The sequence below is a fragment of the Suricata suricatta genome, chromosome 3 (assembly GCF_006229205.1).
Source record: "Suricata suricatta isolate VVHF042 chromosome 3, meerkat_22Aug2017_6uvM2_HiC, whole genome shotgun sequence".
Lineage (NCBI taxonomy): Eukaryota > Metazoa > Chordata > Mammalia > Carnivora > Herpestidae > Suricata > Suricata suricatta.
The window spans coordinates 138,641,751-138,656,970 of NC_043702.1; the positions used below are offsets into that span (position 1 = coordinate 138,641,751).

General features: G+C 54.4%; 1 protein-coding gene across 1 annotated transcript in view; it reads left to right on the forward strand.

The window, feature by feature from the left end:
- Positions 1-13,942, forward strand: part of PACC1 (proton activated chloride channel 1) — a 30,321-nt gene extending 16,379 nt beyond the window's left edge. The window contains exons 3-8 of the mRNA XM_029935319.1: positions 2,189-2,398; positions 3,707-3,858; positions 8,316-8,458; positions 9,264-9,408; positions 11,343-11,450; positions 13,058-13,942. Of these exons, the coding sequence (XP_029791179.1) occupies positions 2,189-2,398; positions 3,707-3,858; positions 8,316-8,458; positions 9,264-9,408; positions 11,343-11,450; positions 13,058-13,219 (920 nt within the window). The 3' untranslated portion in view covers positions 13,220-13,942. The remainder of the gene's footprint in view (positions 1-2,188; positions 2,399-3,706; positions 3,859-8,315; positions 8,459-9,263; positions 9,409-11,342; positions 11,451-13,057) is intronic.
- The last annotated feature ends 1,278 nt before the right edge of the window (positions 13,943-15,220 follow it).

Below are 15,220 nucleotides of genomic sequence, written 5' to 3' on the forward strand. Positions count from 1 at the left end.
GATCCACTCATCAGGTGATGGGCATTTAGGCTCCTTCCATGTTTTGGCTATTGTTGACAGTGCTGCTATAAACATTGGGGTACATGTGGTCCTATGCATCAGCATTTCTGTCTCTCTTGGGTAAATCCCTAGCAGGGCTATTGCTTCTCCAGCCAAGAATTTGAACATACTTTATTTTCAGATTTGGATGTTCACCCTCCTTTTCCCTTTCAGGGTTCCCCTTAACTTTGTGGCTGCTTTGCCAGCTCTGAGCCCTGTCCACAGCCACCCGAACCATACCTCATAGAGGTTGGTGCATGCCCTCGGGCAAAACATGGAAATTTATAACTCTAACCAAGTGCAGTTTCCTTCCGTCAAACATTGACTCTCTTCTAGTTTCTACCTGCTTTTGACCTTTCTCCAGTGCTTTCACATAATTTTTAAGTATTGTGTCCATATTTTGTAATTATCTGTAGAAGGGTGGTGTGACTAAGCTGCTTTGTTCCCGTTGGGAGCCAGAAGCCAAGCACATGCCCTTTTGGACTTGCACTCATACTCCTCCTCAGCCTTGGGCTGAGCCTGTGGAGGGAATAGGGCCTTTTCCTCAGGGAGCTACGGTTTCAGGCGAGGAGTGGACAGGGCACGAGCACCATGGCAGTGTCTCAGGCAGCTTGGGGTGCTGTACCCGAGTACCCCAGGGGGGCTGCTTAAACAACAGAATTTTTTTTTCTCGGTTCTAGAGACTGGAAATCAAAGATCAAGGTGTTAGCAAGTTTGGTTTCTCTTGAGGCCCCTCACCTTAGCTTTTACATGGCCACCTTCTCCCTGTGCCCTCATGTAGCTTTTTCTCTGTGTGTATATGTCCCTGGTGTTTCCTGCTCTGTCTTATAAGGACACTAGTCTTGTTGGATCAGGACCCATTATTCCCTCATTTAACCTTGATTACCTCCTTAAATGCCCTATCTTCAAGTACCATCACACTGGAGATTAGGGCTTCCGTGTGAATTTTTCAGGGGGCGGGGTACACTAATTTAGTCCATAGCAGAGCATAACCAAGGCTGGGCGTGGTTTGAGAGCCGGCAGGAGAGACAGAGCTGTGTTGTAGGGAAGGAACCAGAACATCTTTACTCAGTCATTAAGTCGTTTACCATATAAACGCGGAGTGCCTCTCTGGTCCAGGCGCATAGTGAAGGCTAGCGCTGCTTCAGTATGGGCAAGACTGGCCCTGTCCCGGTCCTGCCGGAGCTCACGGCCGAGGAGGACAAGACGTGCAGCCAGACTGTGACCTTGCAGAGCGATGATAGCGGGTGTACAGGGTGCCTTGGGAGCACTGAGGAAGAGGGGTCCTCAAATAAATCTCTGGGTCAGGGAAAGCTTCCTCCAGGAAATGCCTTTCTAAACCGAATCCTGAGGTACAAGTCAGGAATCAGCTGTGGAAGAAGAGCGCTCCAGGCCAGGCACAGGGATTGACAAATGCGAGTGGCCTTATGGTTGAGGGGGGATCTGCATGCTGGAGGACCAGGTCATTTAGCTCAGCTGGAGCCGGGGGCACTGGGGGAGCCGAGTGCTAAGGGAGAAGCCAGAAAAATAGGTTGGGGCGGCTTCCTTGTTGAATCCTAACGTTGTCCCTCCAGATGGGAGATTCTTTTTTTTTAAATTAAATATATGTACGTATATGTGTGTGTGTGTGTGTGTGTGTGTGTGTGTGTGTGTGTGTATATATATATATATATATATATATATATAATGTTTTTTATTTGTTTTTGAGAGAGAGAGAGACAGCATGAGCAGGGGAGGGTTAGAGAGAGAGGGAGACACAGAATCTGAAGCAGGCTCCAGGCTCTAAGCTAGCTGTCAGCACAGAGCCTGATGTGGGGCTTGAACCCATGAACTGTGAGATCATGACCTGAGCCGAAGCTGGACGCTTAACTGACTGAGCCACCCAGGCACACCCAGATGGGAGATTCTTAAAGAGAATAACTTTGTCTCCTTCCTCTTGGGGTCCCCTTTTTGGCACAGTAAGTGCCTAGTGCATGTCAGCAGGTGCCCTGTGTTATGATTTAGGGGTGGGAGGCTGAGGTGGGGAGATGGCTGTGTATGGGTGACCTCGCCTTCTTGGTCAAGCAGGTCAAGGGCCTGGGGGGTGCTGACCCCCTCTGGCCTCCCCTGCCCCTGGGCTCCCGGTCACATGTGTGGCATTGTTGTTCAGCTCTGGACAGCGAGTCCGCCTCTAGCAGCATCCGCTTCAGCAAGGCCTGCCTGAAGAACGTCTTCTCGGTCCTGCTCATCTTCATCTACCTGCTGCTCATGGCGGTGGCCGTCTTCCTGGTCTACCAGACCATCACAGATTTCCGCGAGAAACTCAAGCACCCTGTCATGTCGGTGTCTTACAAGGAGGTGGATCGCTATGACGCCCCAGGTAAAGCCTGCCCCAGGGGGGCACCGGGGCCCCAGGTCTGGGACATTGGCTTGCAAAGGAACCACCACTGCACTCCCACACCAGGCTGGGCACCACGGGCAGGCGGAGGAGCCTACACAGGGTGTGGAGCACACACCCAGGGAGATGCTGTCAGGACCCAGCGGAGTGTGTCATGTACCAGCGAGAGGGGTGGCAGAGCCTGGAGTGGTCACTGGGGTGGGCACGGAATGCTTTGCACAGAGACAGGATTTGAGCTGGGAGGGGGATTAGCAGGAGCAAAAGTGAGTGTGGGGAGGCAGGGAGCTCCTCTGCAGAGGATGAGTACAGCCTGGCTGGAGCCAGAGGCCGGTGATGAGGGGCAGTGGGGTCCAAGGGTGGCAGGGAAGGTGGAGCCCTTCAGCAGTGGTGAGGTTCCTGCCTGGGGAGGGGGCTCGCTGCCTTTCCTGCTGCAGTGGAGTCATCTCTGCCATACTGAGGAGGAGTCATCTCTGCCATAGAAGGTAGTGTCTCCTTCAGGGCAGCGGGGCTGGCTCTGGGTTCTGGAAGCGTGGGAGTGAACCCGGAGGCGTGAGCTCTGTGGGCTCCGACTGTGCCCCCTGGTACGTGCACCTGCTGTGCCCACAGGATGCCAGAGTCACCCTCCTGATGGCCTGCCCACAGAGCACAGCTAGAGTCTCTGGTGCCTTCCGCCCGGGCTTCTTGAAAGCATGCTGCTTGCAGCTTCTTCACTCATCTTTGCCTGTCTCGTGTTCATCCCTCTGTGTCTGACTTGGTCCGTTTCTCTGTGGGCTCTCCTTTCTGTTGCTGACCTCTGGGTCTCTCTGAGCTCCACCTGTGTCTGGTGCCACACGGTGCTCTCATGTTTTTCCTCTGTCAGGGGAGCTGTGAGGTGCTGTGGTTGGGGTGGGGGAGGGAGCTTTGGGGTGTGGCCTGCACCCTGGAGGCCCCAGTCAGAGCAAGTAAGAGGCACGGTGACCTGTGGGGAGTCCCACAGCAGAGGGCTTGCAGTGGGGGCACTGCCAGGCCTGGTCACAGAGGCCCCCGGGGGTGTGTCGAGCAGGGCTGGGAAGTGGTGGGTTTTGGTGCCGGCGCCAGGGAGGCCGCGCCCTGGGCCAGGAGAGGCGCGCTCCGAGGGCAGCAGCCGTGGCTCCCCACCCTCCATAACCCTCTTCTCCCTCCTTTGCTGTCACCCAAGGAGTCTTCAACTTGGGTTGTTGGTGGGCGTAAGAAACTGTGTCATGTGACTGGAGGGATACGGTGGGGGACCGTGACTTCTGATGCTCCCGTTTTCCTGTTTGTGCCCCCCAGGTATTGCTCTGTACCCCGGTCAGGCCCAGTTGCTCAGCTGTAAGCACCACTACGAGGTCATCCCGCCCCTGAGGAGCCCTGGCCAGCCCGGGGACGTGAACTGCACCACCCAGAGGATCAACTACACGGACCCTTTCTCCAGCCAGACCCTGGTAACTCCCGCCTCCCCGCGCCAGGCCTGGGCAGCGCCCGCCGTCAGCGTTGCACCCCGCATCCCCCAGTCGTCTTTGTGCCATGAGGCCGCTCACACTGCCTCCATGCAGGCCCTTGGCCCCCAGCGAGTACGAGGCTGTCCCACGTGGGGTCTTGGCCGTGGCTGGCTGGCTGCATCAGGAAGGGCCGTGAGGGCGTCAGCATTCTCTGGGCCTCAGGGACCCCTGACAGTGCCGGCAGAGCCTCTCCTCGCTGGAAGGAGGCGGGCGAGGCCGGTGGGACGCCGTCCACTGAGTCCCATCGTCTGCCTAACACAACTGCCAGGGTGCGCTTTGAAAACAAAGGTCCCTGGTTTCATGGGCTGGCCATTCTGGGGACCGGGTCTGGGAGTCCACAGTTTGAAATAAATATGTAAAGAAGCTGGTCTGGGAACAAGGACCCCAGTACTGGCGTCACGCACAGCTCAGCCCAGCGGGGGGTCGGGGGGGCAGCGACACCTGCACAGGCTGTTGAAGGCGGGGAGGGAATTTCATGTTTATTTACCTCTTCTTTTTTGTGCCCCTTATCCTTGTTTCGAAAAAATTGAATGGGACCCACTAAAAGCCTTCTAGATCAAAGAGAGGAAGGCAGAGTTTTCAAGGTAGCGGAGCCAACCTGTTGCATTTGTGTGTCTGCATGGTTACAGCAGTTATGTGTGTGTGTGGAGGGTCGGGTGCCCCCCGCAAGTGGCGGGGAGCGATGCTGCAGACAGAAGGAATGGCCAGGTGAGAAGAGCACGCGTGGCCTGCTGGGCAGCCAGACATGCCGTTCTGGAGGGTCTGAGGTGGGACAGTCACACCGAGATGGTTCCGGTAACCTTCATTCCAGGCCTCCTCCTGAGATCCTGCTGAAATGATTCCCTCTCCTGCATCTCCTGCAAAAACCAGAACAAACTAACGTATCCATCATAGCCCCACAAACCCAGGGAGCATTTTGAACTGGAGTGAACCAGGAGCTGGGTCAGGCTGATGGAGCAGACCCACCAGGAGGCAGCTCCTGCAGCAGGCGCGGGAGGGGTGAAAGCCTTCGTCCCGGCCCCCGGCTCCGGTCAGCACGCTCACGGGGCAGGGCAGCGGTCAGGACGGTCATCCCGGGACAGGGCTGCCGCTCTCCTGCCCACCTGGGGCACGGGGCTGCTGGGGACGGTGCTCGCTCCTGGGTTCGAGGCCCAGGGCCCGTTTGTACATACATAGGCCGTGGGGAGACTCCCTGCTTGGGCACTGGGGCGGCAGAGGAGAAACGGGGCAGAACTGGAGACGCCTCCACGGGGGAGGGGAGGGGATAAGGACTCTTCACATGGGAGAAACAGAGTACCCCGCCTGCTGGCTTGTGGGCCTGCTGCCCTGGAGCATCGGTCCCAGGCAGGGGTGCGCCGTGAGAGACTGACTCAGCGGGACACTCACGTCACAGCCCTGCACTAGCCGCCCTGGTCCTTCTGGACAAGGAAGGCTCGCTAGGCATTTACAGGACACCGGCAGCCTAGGAGAAGACCAAGAGAAGTAAGATAGAACGGACTCTAGAATAGGGAAATGGACACTAATTTGAAGGAAAGGGAGAATAACTAGTAAACATTTTAAGGAAGAGCTGGATGTGCCATAGAAACGCTGTGCCGATTCCCAGCTCTTCTTGCTGCTCTGGCCCCCCAGCACTTCGGATGCGGGTCTGAGGGTGTCCTTCTTGTCAGCACCCCGCCCCTCCCCCCGCCCAGCAGCACGCTTCCCAGGAGCCCGTTGCCTTCATTTCCAGCCATCATTGTGCTGGTTGTACTTACCTGCAGTAATTCTGTAATTTAACTAAATATTATAAACATGGAATAAGGGCACCAAAGGAGAGTTGTTTTTTAATATGTATAATTTTTTAAGTTTATTTCTTTATTTTGAGAGAGAGAGTAAGTAGGGTAGGGGCAGGGAGAGGAGAGAGAATCCCAAGCAGGCTCCACACTGTCACTGCAGAGCCCAATGCAGGGCTTGAACTCAGGAACTGTGAGATCATGACCACCCAGGCGCCCCAAGGAGAGTTGTTTGTATGGGAGTTACGGTGAAGGCAGTTAACTGCGTCCAACTCTGGTGATGTCCGGCTTTTCCAGCCATTCTAGATGCCGTTCCTCAGGAGAGGAGTTCTGCCGTCAGGCCCCATGGTGGTGGAGGAGGAGGGACAAGGATGTGGCAGGTGCCCACGAGGAAGCTGACAGAAGGGTGTGTACAGTGTGTTTTGGGGGGGGGGGTGGCTCATCTCATCTTGGCACCCAGGGAGCAGCTTGGTTAGAGATGTCTGAGCCGTCGATAGCCCCTGGCCTTGGCCACTGGGAGACTCTGCCTGGGTGGGGGTCCTCCACGGCCATGCCTGGAGTGGAGATTAGAAACTACGCCCTCTGGCGCCCAGCTTTGCACAGCGCTTCCTGCTGTGCAGGCTGACACCTTGCAGACCTGGTGCTTGGTTGTCAGCCTGTCCTTTGCTCGAGCCCCACCCCCTGTGTGTGTCATACGTCTCAGAGACCCAGGTGGGCTGCTGGCTCTCTGCCTCCTGGTTAGCCTGCGTGAAAGCGACACACCAGGGGCCTCATCTGACCTGCTTTGCCAGAATTCACCTTCTCATGGTGTTCTAGTGTCTCTTGTGCCCTCGGTTTAGGTAACTTTTACCGCAGGCTTTGCTCTGCCACAATCAGGGCCACCATCCTTCCAGCCTGTAGGACTGCCTGCCAATTTCCCACTGTCCAAATGTTAAGTCTTTGCCTCTTTTAGGTTGTTCCCACGGCACTCCAGTTCCAGAAAATAACTGTGTGTTGGGCAGAGAGTAGACTAAGCTGCTATACGAAAGCAAACACCCCAAATAGGCCCCGTGGCTGAGACCAGAGAGAAGTCTGTTTCTTTGAAGCTCGTCGGGCGTGCAGGTGGTGGGCATGGTGGACCATGCTGGCCTGAGGCGGGCAGCGACGGCTTCTGTCTGTCACTCCGCCCCCCCCCCCCCCGTGCAGACTTGGGCCTCATGGTCATCGCTGGCTTGCCAGCACATTTCCCACTCTGGGAGGGTAAGATGTGGAGGACAAGCAGTGCCCTGTTTTGGGGCACAGTGTGGAGTCGCGTGAGTCTCTTTGGTGCCCATACCAGGAACTTCATCACATGACCCCAGCCATGAGGCTCCAGCAGGGTGACTGTGATGCTAAAATGTGGGGTTGGGGAAGCGGTTCGCGTTTTCAGGGAGGAAGTGGGTAGTGGGAACAGTGAGCGTTCTCTGCTGCCACTTAGCATGTCGCAGAAAGGTTGAAAATAGATGGACAGAGGTCCCTTGGGAAAATGCAACAAAAGGCGGAACGAGTGGGTGCATTAACATCAGTCACACTGGTGTAGCAGGTGCAGAGCATTACAAGAGAGATGTTTAATTCAGATAAAAAATATACAGTTAGAAATCTTTGTGTGCAAGACAGCATTCCGTCTGCATGTTTTAGGCAAAGCCTGTTAGAAATAAAAAACACCATTGCCTGCACGTGTGACTAAATGCACACTTTGCTCTTTCACATTCACAGCTTGCATAGACACAAAGTAGGAAGGACAGTGACTGAACAGCGCAGGCAGCAGGTGTGGTGTGGGCGTGGCACCTGGTGCCTGAGGTGCTCGCTCTGCACACACTGGTAGAGCATTCGTGGGGGTCACTGCTGTGCCGATGTTGGTCTTTGATTGTTAATCTGTAAATCAGCTACAGTTCTTAACTAATCTGTAAGTCCAGTGTCCTCACAGTTAAAAGTCCCAGTTGACTATTTTCATGGAGTTTAAGGGTCTGGTGTTCAAGTGCACAGAGCAGAGCACGCGTACCCGCTGGGGGTGGCGGTGGGGTGGCGCGCCACAGAGGGGACCTGCCCGCTCAGGTGGCCGCACAGTGTAGACCGCAGGTTTCAAACTCGCATCTGTCCCATGCCTGGGGAGCGGGAGGTAGGTCCCTATTTCACACGAGATGCAAAACTGAAGGCCAGGCACGTAAAGGTCTTGAGTATAAACAAGTTTTAAAAAGCGTTATAAAGAAAAGGAGAACATCGATGTAATTTTAGTTGCCCTTAGCAAGCAAGACCTGGAAGCCGTAAAGAAAAAGATTCACAGATACCACTGCGTCAGATTTAAAGCTTCATCTAACAAGTGACATTAGAAACAAAGTGGATGGCAAAGCGGCAGACCGGAAGGAGGAGACATTTGTCCCTGTACTGGACGCACGCTGGCTTCCCTCCTTGGGGCTCGCGTAGCTCAGGTAGCCAGTGAGGAGAGTGCACGGAGGACAGTTGCTCCCAGCTCTGGGCCTGGCGCCATCCGGAGAGCCGCCCCGTGGGGCTGAGCCCAGCAAGCGGCACCTGGGGGCCTCGGGGCGAGGAGCTGGCCAGTCACCCTCAGGGGCTCCCCCAGGGCTGATTGTGGCCCTTGTCTCTCTGCAGAAATCTGCCCTGATTGTGCAGGGGCCTCGGGAAGTGAAGAAGCGGGAGTTGGTCTTCCTCCAGTTCCGCCTGAACGAGAGCAGCGAGGACTTCAGTGCCATCGATTACCTCCTCTTCTCGTCCTTCCAGGAGTTCCTGCAAAGGTGGCATTTCCAGTCAGTGGCGGGCTGGCCGTGCACGGTCTCCTGGCAGCCTGCTCATCCGGGGCCTGGCAGCCTGCTCAAGCGGGGCAGCAAAGGGGGGTCCGCCGGCCCAGGGACTGACCTGGCGCCCGATTGCTCCAGGAAACCTGTCTTTGCTAAGTGAAGCGGGTCTGGTGTGGTGAGTGTTGGCCCTGCCCATGGGGGGCTGAGGCGAGAGGAGCTGCCTTGGCCTTCGTGAGCCCCCCAGAGGGCAGTCCCTGCCTCAGCCCGTCTCCCCTGCGGTGTCCCGGGCAGTGTGTCTAGCGTGCCGTGTGTGTTTGTCATGTGTGTTTAATATGGAGGTGAAGCTTCCTGTCTGTGTGGGGGACACACGGCCAGGGTGCTCGTTGGGGACAACAGCCACCCCGGAGGAGAGGCGGCTCCCCCGGCTGAGGAGGCCATGGGCCATCTCCCCTCCTCACACACCATTGCTCCGTCCTTCCTCTTCTGGAGCTGGGAGCCCCTGCTGTGGCGTCGTCCACCCCGTCTGCCCCCCAGCCTTCCCTCTGCCCTCTCTGCATGGAGCAAGGTGCCATCTTGCCCACATCGGGCCTCCCAGAGGGAGGCTGGCGGGGGTCGGGGGAGCCGCCTCGTGGCAGGTGACAACTCTCCCTCGTTCGGAAGCCTGGAAGCAGAGCTCGGATAGGAAGCAGGAAGTGGGCCGCGCCCTGGTGGCAGCCATGAGGTAGGGGCTGGAGTTTGAGTCCAGCTGAGTTTGAATCCTGCCTTCGGGCCTAACTGGGCCCTTGCTTCTCTGTCCTCCCAGCCCGGACAGGGCGGCCTTCATGCAGGCCTGCGAGAGCGCCTATTCCAGCTGGAAGTTCTCGGGCGGCTTCCGCACCTGGGTCAAGATGTCCCTGGTGAAGACCAAGGAGGAGGACGGGCGGGAAGCCGTGGAGTTCCGGCAGGAGGTAGGTGGCGCCGGCCACTCCCACCCTGGAGTTGGGCTGGACGCTGGACGGAGCTTCTTGGGAGAGGTGACCTTGGGGAAGTCGTGTGGGGAGAAGGGAGTGCACGTGTCCCGCAGGCCGGGTTCGCTCTAGGCCTTTCCCTGGGCACGTGGGCCAAGCAGGGACGTTTCACAGAGCAGGTGACGCGCCCAGCACAGCCCGTGTTCTTGGCCCCCAGAGGCAGCTGGCCGCACGGAAGACGCAGGATTTGCAGGGAAGGGGGACGAGCTGCAATGTTCTCCGAAGCGTGCGCGTGAGGCCCCGTTGGGGTGCACGGGGAGACGCTAGCTTTCTTTTTGAACTGATTTGTTGATCTCCTCCTCCTCCGGTTTTTGAATATTTTGAATGGCACGTCACGTTAGAATGGTAGTGTTCACATCACGGCTAAGGCAGTCGCGTATGTTGGGTACGTGCTCAAAACGTGTACTAACGGGCAGTGGGACTGAAAGCTCTCAGCCCCTGGCCGGGGACCAGATGTGCCCGAGGTTTCTAGCTGCGGTCTCGCAGTGGCGGTGGAGGGAGAGGACGTTTTGGTTCTGCGGCAGGGCTGTTGGCCAGTCATCACTGAAAGCGCGGCCGCACCCCTACGTTTGGGACTTCCACCTTGGCAGTGGCAGCCCCTTGCCCACATCCACACCCTGAGGCCACCGTCCCTGTTATCAGTGGTGGCCTGCAGCAGCCACGAAGAGACGTGTCTGTTCTCGAAAACTCGGCTCCTCCCTGGAGGTGGTTCAGCAGGTGGGATCCCCGGGGGCAGCCGTGGGAAGGGCGTGGGTTTGAGTAGAAGGACCCACTCCCAGCGGTGACAGGGCTGTCACTGGGCAGAAGCTGTGTGCCCGTCCGGGTCTGCCCCTTCCCTGATGCCTGGCTCCTCCAACTGGAGAGGAAGAGGTTTGGGGAAGGGCTTCAAGCCCATTTTCTTTAAGGCGACAGGTTTTGTTCCTGCCTTAGGAGGTGGAGGCCCCCACCCCCAACTCCCATCAGGTCAGTGCATCCTTAAAGTGTTCCTGGTTTGTAAGGTAATGGTCACGTCCTGGGTTTTTACTCCACACTCTTCTCCGAGAACGCCCAAGGGCTTCCTCATCTGGCCCCACAGCAGCTGAGGAAAGGAGCCTCGGTATGTACAGTGAGGTGCAGCCTGTCTGCCCGACTTGCCCCACAGTTCAGAACCCAAAGGGGCCCAGATCCCAGCGATCTAAGTGATTGTCTAAGTTGGAGGTCTTCAGTGGGTGACATGAACTCTTTTGAACAAAGTTGAAAAATGTTTTTTATATAGTGTCTTAAAGTTTAAAATACTTACCTGTGTCATGTCTTGTTTGATCCTGACCACACCGCGGTGGCCGCTGTTCTGCGGGTGGCAAAGGTGAGGCTCAGATCGGCGGTGGACTGGGCCCTTTGGCCGGAGCTGGGCTTCTGCCTCTGGCACCTGGCCGCAGTTTCTAGGACTCGGTGACCAGGTCTTACCAATCGGGAGTGCTCAGCCGGGGGGATCTGTAGGGTTGGTCTTCATGTAGGACCTGAAAGGTTTTGAAAGGCTTAGCTTTGAAGATCAAGTATTTTGAAATTGGAGATTTCTGACTTCTAATTGTGCCTTCACATGATAGCTTGAACATGATTTAATCACGAGTGCAGATCCCTAAGGACAGAAGTTGGTGGCAATCCAGAACACCCGTTGTGCATCCCAGATGCTGTTTGTTTCCCCAGAGAACTGGAAACCAAAGTCTCGGCCCTGGTCCCAGTTCCAGGATTTGCTTATGAGGTTTTTGGCTTTCTCCCTCCAGGAGACGATGTGAAGAGAACCGAGGACCAAGACCCCCTAACTTCCTTCTCCTTTCCTGTGACCCAGGCGAGCGAGGGGCGCAGAGGTTGTAACGCTTTTTCCTCTCTCTACTTAGACGAGTGTGGTTAACTACATTGACCAGAGGCCAGCCGCCGAAAAAAGCGCTCAGTTGTTTTTTGTGGTCTTTGAATGGAAAGATCCTTTCATCCAGAAAGTCCAAGATGTGAGTATTACCTAAGGTTCCAGGAGCAGACTTCCTGCACTGAGGTGTTCTGGCTCATTCTTCCAGGCTTTCCTCCTCGTCTCATGGCTCAAATCACTTGGTCATTTATGACACTCATGTTCTGTATTATTTGTGTTTCATTGATCTTATCACCACTACACAGTTGTCGCTGTGAAGGTGGGGACTTCCTCTTTTGTCCGCCATTATTTACGTGCTGCCCAGCAGAGTGCTTAGTACAGAGTGCTTGCTTAGTAGTAGTGAGTGGAGTAAGTAGAATGCCTGGACTGCGTTAGTAGTTGTCTAGATTACTGCTGTTGGAAGCCATTCTTTTTTAATGGGTCTCTGTTGAATAGCCATTATTTGTCAGAGTAGAAAGGTAGAAATAAAAATCAACAGGGCATCAATTAATGCCGATTCCCAGACTGTGTCAGAAAGAGAGGGATGATAGGACAGCTTTGCCAGAGGGACACTCGGGGGACCGCGCCCACCAGAGCCAGGCCCAGGTCTGACGCCGATGGGCGGTTAGGTCATCCCAGAGTGTGCCGGTGTGGTCGGACCTGAGGGGAAGCACACTGTGTAGCCGAGGCCCGAACGTCGGGGCTCGTAGCCACCCACCACCACCGTGGCCCGTGGACGGGCAGGGCCACATACGCGGGCGCAAGTGCAGCTCACCGATTCGGGGATCTGGATGGAAGAATGAACGCCTTCGGCTCTACACCTGAGATGTGTGAGCTCCCAGTTTTCACTTACACTGTTCAGTAGGAAGTGCCCATCGAGCCGAGCAAAGCCCACGCTCGAGGCCTGCTTGTCTCATGTCCTCACTCGGGTGCTGGTGTAACCATTTTGTGTCTGTGAACCCTGAGGCTCGGATTGTCCACGGTCACCCTGATAAACAGGCTGGAAGGTGCTGTGGGTCCCATGCTGGGGGCTCAGAAAGAAATCCAGGATGTGACCTTGGCCTACGAGCATTTAACATTTAGTGAGAACATGGTCGATAGCTGTGAAGTGACTCATTCTAGATGGCAGGTAGCTGCCATTTGTGCGATAAATGTCTCTGCCAGAGTCCAGAGGGTTTTTTGGCTTAGTGGTCAGGGTGCTCCAAGGAGCCGTGAAGGATCAGGGATCAGTAAACTCGAAGGCGCACAGCATAGCAGGCTGGGGGGATCAGGGCACGGCCTGAAGACAGGAGTCCGGGAGGGGAGACCGTCCCCGGGCCGGGCGGAGGGAAGAAAACAAGAGGAACCGACCTTACGGAGTGGGTCGTTCTGGGGGGAAGTTTGTCTCAGAGCCGCTTTCTGTGGATTAGGCCAGGAATTGAAGCCTCAGTACTGAAGATCTAATTTATGCAGAACTTTTTTGAGAAACGGTTTCTTTTTTTCAAGATCACTTTATGGTAGGAGGGGATTCGTATTTTTCTTCTCAGCCTTGAGCTGTGCACATTAAAGGTCTGGTCAGAATGAAGTACAGAGCCATGGCCGTTTTAGAACCCAGGTGTTTTCCTGGTCATGCCAATAATTTGGGGCAGGCGGATCTTGACAGTGCCACTAGTGTGACCTAGGAATCTAAATTGAAGCAAACTGATACACTTGTGTTCGTTTGTTTTCCAGATAATCACCGCCAATCCTTGGAACACAATCGCCCTGCTCTGTGGGGCCTTCTTGGCGTTATTTAAAGCAGCTGAGTTTGCCAAACTGAGTGTGAAATGGATGATCAAAATTAGGAGGAGATACCTTAAAAAAAGAGGCCAGGCAGCGAACCACATAAGCTGACGTGGCCTTGTGGTGGTCGCAGCACTGCTCACGGTGACGAAGTTCTGGTCGCTTCTCGGAGAAACGAGCCGCCAGCGATCCTGTGCTCCCTGGAAACGGGCCTTGCTGGGGAAGCAGCTGGCCTGCAGCTTCTAACCTGGCCCGGAAAGAGGTTGTTTAAAGCCTAATGGAACAGATGCAAGGGATAACCTAAAACTTATTTAAGTATTTAAATTATTAATGACCATTTTTGGATATATGACAAGGGATTGTGGAAGATGGAATTAGATCTGTATCAAGTTTCTGAAGGTTTGTGGAAGTTGCCTTTCTTCTTCTTTGGTTTGGTGCATAGTTGAGCTCTAATGGGATAAATACAGCTCTCCTTTTTACTTTAGCTTCTACCCCACCTCAGCTTTCTAAAGTGGACATGACAGAGTGTGATTTCTTTTTCCCCCAAATCCTACCTCTGCAGGCGTGCAGGTTACTCTTTGAAACCTCTGCACACCGTACCCAAAATTGAAATGGGACTTTTTTTTTTAAAGCTACTAGAAACCAGTAATACGATTTCTTGTGCATCGACTCGCCACCCACCTGTCTGGCTAGGATGTGTGTTGATGCAGGTGTAAGGCTGCAGAGCCGTTACCATGCAGAAGCACTGGGACATATGTACATAGGAGGTGCCTACTCAGTGTATTTTGATGATTTTGTTAACAGGTAAATAAAAGTTAGGTTAATGCAAAAGGAGTCAGTGTGCCACTATGAGTACCTGCTGAATCAGCAGGCGCCGGTACACTTTGATTCTGTGACCTCCACGTGAGTGGCAGCGTGAGCTCGGACTCCCACGACGGAGAGATCGGGACTACCCAGGTAGGTCACGCGTCCAAGGACGGGTCGGGTGTATGTGGCGATGGATGGCAGGCAGGAGGAAGGACAGCTAGCCGCGTGAATGAGTGGGGTTCTCTTCCTGTCCTACAAAAGCAGCCATCGGAGAAAGGGGCACTCCGTGTGACCCTCAAAGCCTTCAGCTTCGCTTTTGACAGAGGTGAGTACTGAAATGTTTTCTACCTGGTAGCCATCGCTGAAATAAGGTTCTGAGAATGGTCTCTAGAGTTTCAAATTATTTACATGCCCCTTTGCTCCAATGAGGGCCTGGTGACACTTACTGGATTTCATAGCCTGGCTTTAGGGAGTTTAATGAGGAAAAACTCAAATGTAGGAGTGGGGCATTCTTACCTCATGTCTAATTTAGCAAGAGTTTTTTTGGTTGAATTACTTAAGGTCAAACTTGTGCAAAAACGTACTTCCTGGTACTTTGTGATGCCAGAGAAGCACGCACATTCATGCCAGCCTAGACCCTGTCTCTGCAGTGTCTGTAAGGCAAACGTGAAGCCGGGCCTAGAAGTTGACATTAGCAATGCTGGAAAGCAGATGTGTGTTCTATTTCTAAAGATGATTCCGCTTTAATATTACTTCAATATCTAATAAAATTTGCCCAGATAAACACACTAAAACTGCATTTCCTGTATTGTGGGAAGGTGAAAGACCTCTTAAATGCACTTTAGGATACATAGATAACAAGGGAGCATTTTTAGCTTGCCGAAGAGCGAGCTTTAGTAACTTAGAGCCGCAGCCTGCCGGAATGCACTGTGACTGCTCTTCAGTGAAAGAAAGATCTAAATCTTCCACTGACCTAGGCTTCACTTTCTGGAAAGGCAGGGCCTTGCCGTTGATTCTCGGATCACCCTAGTGTCCAGGGCTGCCCCCAGCTGTAACGCCGGGCTTGGGTTAGTGTGGACGGTTCTGGATAAGGAGGCTACTTGAGACAAAATCGGAGTCCTGTACGGAAAAGAAGAGTTTCTCCTGGGGCCACAGCACGTGAAAAGCATTGCTTGTACAGTGACCTAGGAATGGCAGGCAAAATGCTAGACTTTTTCAAGTTTGTAATGTCTGTCACAATTTCCCTGAACCACTCCTTACCCAGAGAAATATTATTTATTAGAAAATTTGAGATTTACCCTGTGG